The sequence below is a fragment of the Mobula hypostoma genome, chromosome 8 (assembly GCF_963921235.1).
Source record: "Mobula hypostoma chromosome 8, sMobHyp1.1, whole genome shotgun sequence".
In the NCBI taxonomy this organism is placed as follows: Eukaryota; Metazoa; Chordata; class Chondrichthyes; order Myliobatiformes; family Myliobatidae; genus Mobula; species Mobula hypostoma.
In genome coordinates, this window is record NC_086104.1 from 64,227,027 (window position 1) to 64,242,883 (window position 15,857).

The 15,857-nt window shown below is 41.7% G+C and overlaps 1 protein-coding gene across 1 annotated transcript in view; it reads right to left on the reverse strand.

Annotated features, from left to right (window-relative positions):
- The window catches only part of rps6ka2 (ribosomal protein S6 kinase, polypeptide 2), a 136,907-nt gene that overhangs the window by 30,496 nt on the left and 90,554 nt on the right, over positions 1-15,857 (reverse strand). The window contains exon 12 of the mRNA XM_063055994.1: positions 14,177-14,279. Coding sequence (XP_062912064.1) covers positions 14,177-14,279 — 103 coding nt within the window. The remainder of the gene's footprint in view (positions 1-14,176; positions 14,280-15,857) is intronic.

Here is a 15,857-nt window from a genome sequence, read left to right on the forward strand (position 1 = left end):
CGACCAGTTGCTAAATGTTGCTTTGTAGTTGACTCTAAAGAGTCTATAGTTGTCCTCTTTAGACATGCATATGTGGTTGCAGCCGTCCCTCTAGCAATACTAAAGCTGAAATCATGCTTAAAGTAACACAGAAATCCCAGAAAAGGCTGACATTATTCCAAAAAAAAAGTCAGAACCCCCATCTGATTTATACCACACTTCTCTGGGACTTAACTCGTATCGTGAAATCTGCAAGTGCACAAATTTAGAGCTGCATTCAGGTTACCTAGCTCTGTGATACTCCTGCATTACTCTTTTGATTTGGAGAGAAACCTCAAATCTCCACGTGATTATCTGCATCACACAGCAAATACGCTCAGTGGCCACTTTATTGGGTACACCTGTATGCCTGCTTGTTAATACAAATATCTGATCAGCAAATCACGTGGCAGCAACAGAATGCATGAAAGCATGCAGACATGGTCAAGAGGTTTACTTGTTATTCAGATCAAACATCTGAATGGGGAAAAATGTGATCTAAGTGACTCTGATTATGGAATTATTGTTGGTGCCATATGGGGCAGTTTGAGTATCTCAGAAACTGATGATCTCTGAGGATTTTCATGCACAACAGAGTTTACAGAGAATAGTGCAATAAACAAAAAAAAACAGTGAGCTGCCGTTCTTTGGGTGAAAATGCTTTGTTAATGAGAGAGGTCAGAAGAGAATGGCGAGACTTGTTTAAGCTGACAGGAAGGCAACAGTAACTCAAATAATCATGCATGATAACAGTGGTGTGAATAAGAGCAACTTTGAATGCACAGCACATAACAGTTTGAAGTGGAAGGGCTACAGCAGCAAAAGCCCACATACATACGCTCAGTGGCCACTTTATTAAGTTCAGGGGGTGCTTAATAAGATGGCCACAGAGTGTATATTTAATTACTTAAACAAGGGTTCCATAATATCGTCACTTTCACGAGAAAAATCCCGTCAGCTATTAGTGAAGAAGCCAGTTAGAAAAGAGGGCATGAAGGAAGTATTTAAAATAACATTCACTGAATACGCACAAAATGCTGGAGGAACTCAGCAGGCCAGGCAGGATCTACGAAAAAGAGTAAACAGTTGACGTTTTGGACCGAGAAGCTTCATCAGGATTAGAAAAAAATATGGTCAGAGTAAGAATTTGGGGGTGAGGGAGGAAGCAGTACATGCTGGTAGGTGACAGGTGAAACTGGGAGAGGAGGAGAGGTGAAGTAAAGAGCTGGGAATTTGACTGGTGAAAAAGATAAAGGACTGGAGAAGGAGGAATCTGATAGGTGAGGGTAGAAAACCACTACTTAATAAATTAGCTTGCATTACTACAGGCTTACAAAATAGGACAACCCAGACTAATCTGAATGTCCCACTGTTCGTAAGTAAGGTTATGGCACAGTTGATGCATGTGTAAACAACTTTTAAATTTAATGTATATTCTTTGCCTCTATTGTTTCTTCAGCTGTGAATTCCAGGCTTCCACTACCTCTAGATGAAAAATAACTATCTGCAAACTCGAATTCTTCTACTGATTACTATAAACTTTTGCCTGCTAAATATTGTCATCGCTCTTAAGAAAAATTCTTTCTTGTTACCACCTATATGGAATTCTCACTATTTAAGATATTCAATTAAATCATTCCTCAGCTTCCCCTGTTTCAAGGAAAACAAGTCTTTCAAGTCCTTCCTCATGGCTAAAATTCATGACGATATTTTTGTAAATCTCCCTCCTTTAATATGGTGACCAGCATTGTATTCAGGAATCTACCTGTGGCCCAACCAATGTATCATACTGTTTCAGTATGACCTTGCTGCTCTGATATTCTATGTCTCAGTTAATAAAGAAATAAATATCATACTCTTAAGCTTCTCACTATCTACCCAACTCCATCTGACATTCAATATTAAATTCGTCCATGCTATGGTTATTATTAGTAAACTTTTTCATTATTGTTTGCTACCTCAGGTTGATTTCTCATCACTAGAACATATTGTCCCTTTTATTTTTGGTTCAAGAGCATGTAGTTACAAAAAAACAGCAGCTTTCAGAACTTGAGAAGCTCTATTTCTCCTTGTTTATGTGAATCTAAAATCTACCATTATAAATACTCGAATTTTTCAGCAATTTTTTTCTGATCAGCTTGATTACACATTGCACTACTTTTTCAGTGTGGCCTACAGGTTCTGAGGCAGCTTCCAACAAATTCTAACATTTTTTTCTTTAGTTCTGTCTGAATGCTTCCACTGCTTGATCCCTCTTATTCAACTGTACCCTTTTGCTTTTACAATAAGCTTTTTATCTTGAATATTTACCCACACTCATGCCCAGTCAGTTGCCAGATGTCAGTAATTAGCATTACATCACATTTTAACAAGTTTTTTGCTTTGTAATGACATGAGCAATAATTTATAGAACTCTGATTTGAACAATAGACATCATCCTGCCTTTAACCTTGTGAGTGTTTATCATACAATTCTTAACCTATTGTACACTGTTTTACATTGTACTTCTATCAGTTATTGTATTATTATTTCCTGAATGTTATCAGATATTCAGAGATACGTAATGTCTTTAATGATCTATGATGTGGACTTCATTCCCATCCCTTTTGTTGCCTTTATGTTCCTTTAACAATTATTTTTATTTCTGTCTGAGGCATCCCCAACTATCCTGTTTGAAAATTCTCGGATTCCTTCTTCTCCAGCCCTTGACCTTTCCCACCTACCTCTCCACAGTCCTTCAGCTGGTACCCAGGTCCCACCCGTCACCCCATACAACTCCTTCCTGTCTCAGAGCTGGTGGCTCTCCTCCTCACACACCGATTCTTCAGGCACACATTCATTTTGTGGGCTTGTTAGTCCTAAACCCATGTTGCAGGTAGCTCCAGTGATATTCCTGAGATTCATACCATGAAGGCCCAAAGTTTTAATTTTACATCTAACTCCTCATACTTTCTAAGTAAGACCTTCTCTATATTGCCATTGACTTTACAACATCACTTTCTAGGCTTCTTTTCCAGCCACATCAAATTATCCATTACCCAAACACTAGATAGGCAAAACAGCCTTTACTTTTCTCACATGACCAGCAGAAAATGTTGACTATCCTGATGACTATCTCCTCCTCGCTGATGATCAACATTGGTGCTTAGCCCACAGCTCTGCTCTCTCTATACCCACGACTGTGTGTGGCTAGGCATAGCTCAAAAACCATTTATAAATTGGCTGATGATATAACCATTGTTGGTAGAATCTCAGATGGTGACGAGAGGGTGTACAGGAGTGAGATATGCCACCTAGTGGAGCGGTGCCGTAGCAACAACCTTGCACTCAATGTCAGTAAGACGAAAGAGCTGTTTGTGGACTTCCAGAAGGGTAAGTCGAAGGAACACCTACTAACCCTCATAGAGGGATCAGGAGTGGAGAGAGTGAGCAGTTCCAAGATCTATGAGGACCTAACCTGGTCCCAACATATACTTCATTAGCAGTTTGAAGAGATTTGGTATGTCAACAAATGCACTCAAAAACTTCTATAGATGTACCATGGAGAGCATTCTGACAGGCTGTATCACTGTCTGGTACGAGGGCAGCTACTGCACAGGACCGAAAGAAGCTGCAGAGGGTTGTAAATTTAGTGGGCTCCATCTTGGGTACTAGCCTACAAAGTACCCAAGACATCTTCAGGGAGCGGTGTCTCAGAAAGACAGCGTCCATTATTAAGGACCTCCAGCACCCAGGGCATGCCCTTTTCTCACAGTTACCTTCAGGTAGGAGATACAGAAGCCTGAAGGCACACAATCAGCGATTCACGAACCGCTTCTTCCCCTCTGCCATCCGATTCCTAAATGGACATTGAACCCTTAGACACAACCTCACTTTTTAAATATATATCATTTGTTTTTTGCACAATTTTTAATCTATTCAATATATGTATACTGTAATTGACTTACTTAATATTTTTTTCTTCTTCTAGATTATGTATTGCATTGAATTGTGACTGCTAAGTTAACAAATTTCACGACACATGCCAGTGATAATAAACCTGATTCTGATTCTGATTAAAGAATCTCTTTATCAGTGAAATGTTACTGCTTTTTCCTGCATTCCCTGCCTTCCACTCCAACATTTTGGCTATCCATCCCCAGCCTTTCCTTCTATCCTCATAGTAGCAAATACATGGGGAACAGAACAACTTCTCTCATTCCTCTTTTTTTCCTGCTCCCTCCACAACATAATGGCAGATCGTGGCAAGCTCCCTTACAGTGCCTCAATCACCTTATTCAGTGTGACTAAATCGTGAGTAAACAGCAAACTGCAGTTTGAAACAGAATCTGATAAGGTCAATTTGATGTTGTAGATTTTAACAGTAATAGCACTCTAAGTGTGTTCATGTATATGATTTTGTCAGTGCTCAATGGACTACATATTTCTTTTATAATTGGTTATTCTTAGTTCCTGCATATCTAAGAGGAGACAGGCATGAGGGTACAGTAGTGATGAAGGAAGAGGAAAGATGAGGGCTCATGTTTACACAAAACTTCAGCCTGCAAATCTTAAAACACGAGATGCGAAGAGGAAGATGGGTGTGTGCATACAACCACGCTCAGTGGTCTCAGATCACTGACAGCAACAAAACAGCTACATTATTTGTGAAGCAGCTACTGTACATCTGTCTGGCCTGCCACGGTTAGCTGCTATGGCACCCTACTGTGCTTGTCCTGCAGGAGGAAGAGAAGCGTGCCAGTAAGTGTTGTTTAATGTGCTTGGAATTTGCCCAATAGCAGCCCACACAAACAGCCCCTGCTCAATTCTTTCATTGATGGATTCAGGCCAGGTTCCTGGACAACAGCAAGCAAAGTAGAGAAGGCAGGGACACACAGCAGGTTTCTCTATAACAAAGGAGGCTCGGGTTCATGTCAAGTGCCTGTTACAGCAGCCCTGTCAGCTATGTATCTCCACATAAATAACTCTACAACGATCCATTTAGAACTGATCCCACTTGAGCTCTTCCTGCTGGGAACACCTCCTGTGCATAAGTGCATAGAAATCTCTCTGTTCTCTCCACCAAGGCTTCTAGTGCAGCAAACAGCCCCTAAAGACTGCTGTGCTGGTCCATCACTCGTTTGCTGAGTCATCATCACCTCCACAATTACTTTCACCATTTCTTGCAACTGCAATGCATCTGCTCTTTTGCAGACAGGTTTTGAGCAATTCAGGCTAGCTTGAACTGATACTTGTCTTTCATATAATTGTGCCCCTGCTGATGTGCTAAGGCAAGCAATAGTTAAGCTGTATGGTTGACGGAGTCATTAGAATGAAAAACAGTGATAGAGAAGCTTATCTTGCTCTGGTTTTCAGCAGGGTTCCCAAATTGTGAGTCTACGTGTTAATGTGAAGGGGCAATGAAGGAAGAAATGGCACTTAAAGAGAAAAACACACATAAAGTACTGGAGGAGCTCAGCAGGTCATGCAGTATCTATGGAAAGGATTAAAGAGTCGATGTTCCGGGCAGAGACCTTTCATCAGGAAGGAGGAAGGTGCCAGAATAAAAAGGTAGGGGGTGGGGAGAGAGTCTAGCTGGAAGGCGTTAGATGAAGCCAGGTAGGGGGGAAAGGTCAAGGACTGGAGAAGAAGGAATCTGAGAAAAGAGGAGAGTGGCCGATAGGAGAAAGGGAAGGAGGAGAGGACCCAAGGGTAAGTAATAGGCAGGTGAGAAGAGGTAAAAGGCCTGAGTGGGGAATAGAGGAGTGCAGGGAGGGAGGTAAATTAGTTTACTGGAGGGGGGAGTAATAGGCAGGTGAGAAGAGGTAAGAGGTCAGAGTGGGGAATAGAGGAAGTGGGGTTTTTTTTACCAGAAGGAGAAATCGATATTCATGCCATCAGGTTGGAGGCTACTCAGATGGATAGAAGGCATAGCACCTCCACCCTGAGGGAAGCCTAATTTTGGCACAAGAGGAGGCCATGGACCGACATGTCAGATTGGGAAATGGGAATCCGAATTAAAATGTTTGGCCACTGGGAAGTTCGGCTTTTGGCGGTTGGAGCCGAGGTGCTTGACAAAGCAGACCCCCAATTTATGATGGGCCTACCATATAGAGGAGATCACAACGGGAGCACTGGACACAATAGATGACCCAACAGATTCACAGGTGAAGTGTTGTCTCACCTGGAATGATGGGTTGGGGCCCTAAATGGAGGTAAGCGAGGAGGTGAGTAGGTGAATGGGCAGGTACAGCACTTAGGCCACTTGCAGGAATAGGTGCCAGGTGGGAGTTTAGTGGAGAGGGACGAATGGACAAGGGAATCATGGTGATCCTGTGAGGGGGGAGGGTAAAGATATGTTTGGTGGTAGGATCCCTTTGGAGATGGCACAGGTTGTGGAGAGTGATGTGTTGGATATGGAGGCTGATGGGGTGGTAGGTAAAGTCAAGAGGAACTCTATCACTGTTAAATTGGCAGGAAGAAAGAGTGAACGCAGATGTTCAAGAAATGGAGGAGATGTGGGCGAGGGAAACATCAATAGTGGAGGGAGGGAAACCATATTCTTTGAAGGAGGACATCTCTGATGTCCTGGAACAGAAAGTTGTGTCTTGGCAACAGATGTGGCGGAGGCAAAGAAACTGAAAAAAAGGGAATAGCATTTTTACAGAAGATAGCGTGGGAAGAAATATAGTTGAGATAACCATGGGATTCAGTAGGTTTATAATAGATGTTGGTTGACAGTTTGTCTCCAGAGATGAAGACAGAAAGATCGAGAAAGGGAAGGAGGTATCCGAGATGGACTAAGTGAATTTAAGGGCAGGGTGGAAATTAGAGGCAAAGTTGAATCCTCCAGCATTTTATGTGTTGCTTTGGATTTTCAACATCTGCAGATTTCCTCATGTTTAACATTTAAAGAAAACCTGTAAGGACCAGGAAGGCCAGTTAACTTACATTGTCTGCACAGAATTACTGTCATCCAAGAACATCTGAAAATTCAAGAAAGTTGCAACAGCTACCACCCTCCACATAATCAATTTTAGAGTGAAATTCTATCCTGCTCAGCGTCTCCATAATGGAATTATTCTGCTGCAGATTCTTTGTGATTCCTGTCTGTTTCTTGTATTTGCAGGTAACCTTTCTTTTTCTATCTTTCAGTTCAGATGAAAGATCTTGATGCCAAATGTTGACTTCCCTCCATAGATGCTGCCTGACGCTGAGTTCCTCCAGTGTATCTGGTGTTGTATCACATTCTAGCATCTGCTCTGTTTTAATTCTCCATTCAGTTTTGGGTCAGACCGTGCAATATGGTGTTCGAATCTCAGATGTAAGGTGTTTAGAAAAGTTTTGTTCTGCAATTTAAAGTTTGTGGCATAGAAGGGGATACAAATGTGGGAGACAGGTGATTAGAAAGAAGGAGTTGGAGGGATTGGATATTTTACACGTCAGCAGGATATGAATAAAAGTGCAGCACAGTCATGTAGTGGCTGGTATAATGCTTTAAGGCGCCAGTGATTGGATTTCAATTCTGGTCACTGTCTTTAAGGAGTCTGTACATTCCCTCAAGACTCTATGGGTTTCCTCTGGGTGCTCCAGTTTCCTCCCATATTCCAGAGACATACAGATTAGAATAGGTTATTTATTTACTTATATAGCGTGGATTAGGCCCTTCCATCCCTACAAGCTGTGTTGCCCAGCAACCACCGACAACCCCGATATAATCCTAACCTAATCAAGTGACAATTTACAGTGACCAATTAACCCACTCAGTACAGCTTTGGACTGTGGGAAGAAACTGGAGCACCATCACAAAACCCACGCAGTCCATGGGGAGGATGTACAGAGGCCACTGGGATTGAACTCCACATTCCAACACCCTGAGTTGTAACAGCATCGTGCTACCCACCATGCAACCATGGATTTGTTAGTTGTGGAGCTGATACGTTGGTGCAGGAAACATGATGACACTTGAGGACAGCCCCCGGCACATCCTCAGACTGCACTAGTCGTTAACACACAATGACACATTTCACTGCATGTTTCCCAGCATCAATGACAAACAAAGATCATCTTTTTGTGCTTGGAGTTTATGCCTGGACCAGGTCTGATTTCCTATGTATAAACCAGCCAGGAGATTGGCCTGTGAGGTGTCATGATATATTTCATCTCAGGTGTCTATAATAAACAACAATGTACAGGGTAATTGATTATTCAGATAAGGCAGTAGATACAATTCAGTGTAAAGCTATGTACGGTAGTACATTTCTTGGCAAGGAACAGAGGAAGGTCGCAAATTGTTATCCTTACCTCATTTAAGTGGCTGATAATGACTTGATGGGAAATGTTAGTAAACTACTGACCAGTGAAAGAATTCACAATTACAACCAATTCTGCTTCTTGAATTTGAATTGAATTGACTTTATTTCTTATACCCTTCACATACATGAGGAGCAAAAATCGTTATGTTACATTTCCATCTAAATGTGCAATCATTGTAATTTATAATAACTTATAATAAGTAGAACAGTCAATGTAATATAGAGTACACTCAAATCAGCGTGAGGTAATCAGTCTGATGGCTTGATGGAAGAAGTTGTCCTGGAGCCTGTTGGTCCTGGCTTTTATGCTGCTGTACCATTTCCTGGATGGTAGCAGCTGGAATAGATTGTGGTTGAGGTGGCTCGGGTCACCAATGATCCTTCAGGCCACTTTTTCACACCTGTCTTTGTAAACGTCCTGAAGCAGGTGAAGTTCACAACTACAGATGTGCTGGGCTGTCCGCACTACTCTCTGCAGAATCCTGCGATTAAGGGAGGTACAGTCCCCTTACCAGGCAGTGATGCAGCCAGTTGGGATGCTCTCAATTGTGCCCCTGTAGAAAGTTCTTAGGATTTGGGGGCCCATACCAAACTTCCTCAACAGTCTGCGGTGAAAGAGGCACTGTTGTGTGCTGGTGTGCACAGACCACGTGAGGTCCTCGGTGATGTGGATGCTGAGGAACTTAAAGCTGTTTACCCTCTCAACTCCAGATCCATTGATGTCAATAGGGGTTAGCCCATCTCCATTCCTCCTGTAATCCACAAGCAGCTCCTTTGTTTTTGCGACATTGAGGAAGAGGTTGTTTTCTTGTCACCACTGTGTCAGAGAGATGATTTCTTTCCTGTAAACCACCTCCTTATTGTTTGAGATTAGGCCAATCAATGCAGTGTCATTGGCAAATTAGCAGATTAGAGCTGTGGGTGGCGATACAGTCATATTCAGGAATATTCACAATATTAGGTATTTTAAGATAGCTCCATAGTTGTCACTTTTCTTCTTAACCTGGGGCTAATTGAAGTGTCTCTACCATTGCAGACCAAATCCAGAATAAAATAAATAAACAAAATAATGCAAAAATTAAACCATTAGCATTGACAAACATAATTTGATTATTCCTGGTAGAAAATTTGTTGGCTTTCATGTGTTCAAGAACTATGAGATTCTACACAATCCTGTCCCTAGAAAGATTTTCCTCCAGTTTCATTCAGCTGTTAACCATCATGCTTTAGTCTGAAATCTATTTCACAGACAGCATTTCGAAGAGAAGAAGGAAGAGGTCGGTTGCTTGACTGAAGTTTTTCCAATTTCAGATCATGCATACGTTGCTGCTTTCAGTTAGTTACGTACCTTAAAATTAAAAGCATGACTTTGGTCTCTACTACCTTACTGTTTCAAATAGTTTCATTCCAATTGGTTCGATTAAGTTATTATATTAACTTCATTAACTGGGCCAAAAAGACAGAAACGGTTTCAAAGCATTTCCTCACAACAAAAGGATGCATGGTCACATTAAAACACTGAAGTAATGAGATCACCCTTTTTTTGTGCAATGTCAACCAGGACTATTTCGAATTTTGTTAAATGTTTGTTATAATTCAGATAAACTGCATAATTTACTTTGGCAGATTGCCAACAAATACTGTTTCCTAACAACCTTGAAGTATATATAATTGCTCCAAAGAATGAGAAAATTAGCAAGTGTTGGTTGGCAAAACATCCATGATTGTCCTGCATGAAGTCAGCAAACACCACAGATTGGGCTTACACCCAAAAGCCCTCCATATTCTTATTAGTACTGATTTTTTTTTGGTTGAGCTGGAGTGTTCATTTGAATTCCAAAACACATTGCCTTACAAAGATTAATATATAATACATGCCGAAATCCACTCGAGTTTACCTTCCACCCAGGTGAATATGACCGTAGTTAACAATGTACACCCAGTGGTTACTCCATTACACTGGGGTTAGAGGCCTCTGAGCGGACCATTTCTGTCAATTTAGCCACAGCTGAGAGAGAGCAGGCGCTGGGCACAGAATGAGGAGTGTGAAAGTGAATGAGTATTTGAAAGATATTTTATAGCCATTAAACCTGTGAGTTAATACAATTAATGAGAAAGTGCCGAACTGAAACACATCCGATTACTTTCTGAAAGAGTACAAGTGATTTTTTTTGTACAGGAATTTTAAAAATATCTATACATGTACATGAGAATTACTGACAATACATCAGAGCAGATTTTCTTAGTGGTTACCAGGGATGCAAAGGCAACATTGTTGGATTAGAATTACAAACAGAGGTACATTATGCCTAACTGTCATTCAGCACTGATCTAACTGTCAAGTTGGGCTTTGTGCTGACACTAGATGTCTCCATGAGTTTGTTAATATTGGAAATATCCACTGGTACAATGCAACATTTGTTCTCTTTGTTGCAGCTCTTCTGTGCTGTTCAAGATATTTACTCTACCACAGAAACACTGCATCCAGGTCTACTTATACATATAATTTATGGATGTCCGTTGGTATGGAATCAGAATCAGAATCAGATTTATTATCACCAGCATGTGACGTGAAATGTGTTAACTTAGCAGCAGCAGTTCAATGCAATACATAATATAGAAGAGAAAAAATAAATAAAATAAAAAATGATAATAATAAATAAGTAAATCAATTACAGTATACGTATATTGAATAGATTAAAAAACGTGTTAAAAAACAAAAATACTGCATATTAAAAAAAGTGACGTGGTGTCCAAGGGTTCAATGTCCATTTAGGAACCAGATGGCAGAGAGGAAGAAGCTGTTCCTGAATCACTGAGTGTGTCTCTTCAGGCTTCTGTACCTCCTTCCTGATGGTAACAGTGAGAAAAGGGCATGCCCTTGGTGCTGGAGGTCCTTAATAATGGACACTGCCTTTCTGAGACACCACTCCCTGAAGATGTCCTGGATACTTTGTAGGCTAGTACCCAAGATGGAGCTGACTAAATTTACAACCCTCTGCAGCTTCTTTTGGTCCTGTGCAGTAGCTCCCCTCATACCAGACAGTGATGCAGCCTGTCAGAATGCTCTCCACGGTACATCTATAGAAGTTTTTGAGTGTATTTGTTGACATGCCAAATCTTTTCAAACTCCTAATGAAGTATAGCCACGGTCTTGCCTTATTTATAACTACATTGATATGTTGGGACCAGGTTAGATCCTCAGAGATCTTGACACCCAGGAACTTGAAACTGCTCACTCTCCACTTCTGATTCCTCTATGAGGATTGGTATGTGTTCCTTCGTCTTACCCTTCCTGAAGTCCACAATCAGCTCTTTTGTCTTACTGACGTTGAGTGCCAGGTTGTTGCTGTGGCACCACTCCACTAGTTGGTATATCTCACTCCTGTACGCCCTCTCGTCACCACCTGAGATTCTATCAATAATGGTTGTATCATCAGCAAATTTATCAATGGCATTTGAGTTATGCCAAGCCACCCAGTCATGTGTATACAGAGGGTAGAGCAGTGGGCTAAGCACACACCCCTGAGGTGCACCAGTGGTAATCGTCAATGAGGGGGAGCTGTTATCACCAGTCCGCACAGACTGTAGTCTTCTGGTTAGGAAATCGAGGATCCAATTGCGGAGGGAGGTAAAGAGGCCCAGGTTCTGCAACTTCTCAGTCAGGATTGTGGAAATGATGGTATTAAATGCTGAGCTGTATGTAGTCGATGAACAGCATCCTGACATGAGTTTTGTGTTGTCCAGGTGGTCCAAAGCCGTGTGGAGAGCCATTGAGATTGCATCTGCTGTTGACCTATTGTGGCGATGGGCAAATTGCAATGGGTCCAGGTCCTTGCTGAGGCAGGAGTTCAGATCAGTCATGACCAACCTCTCAAAGCATTTCATCACTGTCGATGTGGGTGCTACCGGGCGATAGTCATTAAGGCAGCTCACATTATTCTTCTTAGGCACTGATATAATTGTTGCTTTTTTGAAGCACATGGGTCTTCTGCCGTAGCAGTGAGAGATTGAAAATGTCCTTGAATATTCCCATTAGCTGGTTGGCACAGGTTTTCAGAGCCTTACCAAGTACTGCATCAGGACCTTCTCCCTTGTGAGGGTTCACTCTCTTTAAAGCCAGTCTAACATCAGCCTCTGAGACAGAGATCACAAGGTCATCAGGTGCAGTAGGGATCTTCACAGCTGTAGTTGTGTTCTCCCTTTCAAAGTGTGCATAGAATGCGTTAAGTTCATCTGGTAGTGTAGCATCACTGCCATTCATGCTAATGGGTTTTGTTTTGTAGGAAGTAATGTCTTGTAAACCCTGCCAGAGTTGCCATGCATCCGATGTCGCCTCCAACCTCATTCGAAATTGTCTCTATGCCCTTAAATTAGCCCTCCACAAATCATACCTGGTTTTCTGGTACAGGCCTGGGTCGCCAGACTTGAATGCCACAGATCTAGCCTTCAGCAGATGATATACCTCCTAGTTCATCCACAGCTTTTGGTTTGGGAATGTACAGTAAATCTTTGTAGACCACACACTCATCCACACAGGTTTTAATGAAGTCGGTAACAACTGCAGCATACTCATCCAGATTCGAAGATGAATCCCTGAATACAGTCCATTCCACCGATTCAAAGCAGTCCTGTAGGTGCTCCTGTGCTTCCCTTGTCCATACCTTCTTGGTCCTCACTGCTGGTGCTGCAGTCTTCAGTCTCTGCCTATACTCAGGGAGTAGAAGTACAGCCAGGTGATCAGACTTCCCGAAGTGAGGGCGTGGAATAGCATGGTAGGCATTCTTGATGGTGGTGTAGCAATGGTCCAGTGTGTTGTTTCCTCTGGTATTGTAAGTGATCTGTTGATGGTAATTGCTTAGTGATTTTTTCAGACTGGCCTGGTTAAAATCTCCCAAAATGATGGTGAAGGCGTTAGGGTGCGCTGTTTTGTGCATGTTGATCCCATTGCTCAGATCATCTAAAGCCTGATTGCCATTGGTCTGAGGTGGAATATTTACTGCTACCAAAGTGACCCTGGAGAACTCTCGTGGTAGCCGAAAAGGATGGAACTTAACTGCTAGATATTCCAGGTCTGGTGAGCAGAACTGGGACAGCACCGATATATTTGTGCACCAAAAAGAGTTGATCATGAGGCATATTCCCCCACCTCTGGTTTTGAGAGACTGTACAGATCTATCCTGACAGTGTATAGTAAATCCATCGATCTGAATTGCTGCATCTGGTACAGAAGGGGTTAGCTTTATTTTGAGGCTATTTCAACCCTCTTCCTTGTCTTTAGCCAGTTGGATTAATTAATATTAGGCTTTTAGACATATCCACTCTCACTTGCTGTAACCCTTACCAGTTCACTGTAATGAAGATGCAGATTCTGTTCATAGCTCATTCAGATCAGGTCACTTCCACTCACCCACCCAGAGAGAAAAAGCTTCACATGTGTCAGGTGGGAAAACCCCTTGAACAATAAAAAGATTATCACCTCTGAAGGCCCACATGAAGGCAATGGTGCTCCGTCTGTTTGTGTTCTTTTTTTCTCACTCTTTCAAGTTTACACTATGTAATGCACTGACCAAGAAGGTATAGTTTTTTTTCAATATTACTTCCTTTTATATATTTTTGTCATGAATCAAGTATATTTTTGAAATTTAAAAATGTGTGTCAGATACCCATTTTACACTGTGCCTACTTTTATACTTGACTGACTTAATGGACAAAAGAGTCTTAACTTGTGGGTTCGGCACCATTTGTCCTCATTATATAAAGCAGCTGCAGATTCATTAAAACCCATCTTGCACTATCACATGAAGTCAAAATTATCCCTTGTGGAGGTCAGTTTGATTAATTGACAAAAAATATCCACAAACCTGTTGGTGTCCTTGATGTGAATTCAGGATCAAAGTGGAAAGTATCCTCTGGTCTTCCTACTGCTGGTTTAAACGGTGGTTTAATTTCCTTCCTGTATAATTTCTGTTGATAAATAATGTACTTTTGTCACTCAAGATTAAGTAAGATACATTTTCATTTCTGCTGTTCTTGAATACCATGGCTAATACCTTTTATTAAACTTCAGTTAGTGCATTTTCAGCAGAGTAATTGATCTCTAAAATACACATTCTTCAGCATGGTAGGACTTTGTATAGAGAAAATTTAAATTTATTTCACAACAAATTCACTTTCACCCTTAATTGTATTCAATACTGTATCTGCTACAGAAAGGTGTTTGCTACTATATAACTACAAGGTTAAATACTGCCAAATCCAACAAAACATTTTTTATTACTGCATTTATTTCCAAATGAGAAATAACATATGAAAGGGAGCCTTGTGTCAGAAAAATGGTAAACTACTAAGGTGATAATTGTAAACTAGTTAGGGAGTTTCTTAAACCTTTTTTTAACATTGCCTTTTTATTATTCCTATGCCAACCTCCAAATGTCCGTCTCTTTTCCTGCAATCAGGCAGTGGCTGAAATTAGTAATATAGGATTCCAGATGGCTCTTATGATTTAATTGGTATTTAATTAACTCTGGTATCTCAAGGGATACTTATGTTGCTAATCTATTGCTAATAACCTGGCCATAACAACGCTCTTTTCCCAGAAGGTCAGCTGTGATTATGCACCTTCACTGTCAGCAATCCTGACGATGAAAGTATCGTCCTTTTTTATCATTTAATTTTGCCTCTAACAAGCACTTGGACATAATTGGAGAAAAACTGACAGCGCTGAGTTACAAGCTGGTCATGCTAATAGAAATCTATATTGACTATCCCTATGGGCTCTTTCCTTCCTACTTATCACTTAAATATTGCATGTTCCCTTTCTCTCACAGTTGAAACACATTTTCTCCCACATCATGAAGACCCTGGAGAGACCTGTTCTGGAGCTGCTCCGGCCTATGGTCAAGCCACACTTAGATCCCCTCCAGTTCGCCTACCAGCCCCGACTAGGAGTTGAGGATGTCATCGTCAACCTGCTGAACCATGTCTACGCCCACCTGGACAAGCCAGCGAGCACTGTAAGGGTCATGTTTTTTGACTTCTCCAGTGTGTTCAACACCATCCGCCCTGCTCTGCTGGGGGAGAAGCTGACAGCGATGCAGGTGGATGCTTCCCTGGTATCATGGATTCTTGATTACCTGACTGGCAGAACACAGTACGTGTGCTTGCAACACTGTGTGTCCGACAGAGTGATCAGCAGCACTGGGGCTCCACAGGGGACTGTCTTGTCTCCCTTTCTCTTCACCATTTACACCTCGGACTTCAACTACTGCACAGAGTCTTGTCATCTTCAGAAGTTTTCGGATGACTCTGCCATAGTTGGATGCATCAGCAAGGGAGATGATGTTGAGTACAGGGCTACGGTAGGAAACTTTGTCACATGGTGTGAGCAGAATTATCTGCAGCTTAATGTGAAAAAGACTAAGGAGCTGGTGGTAGACCTGTGGAGAGCTAAGGTACCAGTGACCCCTGTTTCCATCCAGGGGGTCAGTGTGGACATGGTGGAGGATTACAAATACCTGGGGATACGAATTGACAATAAACTGG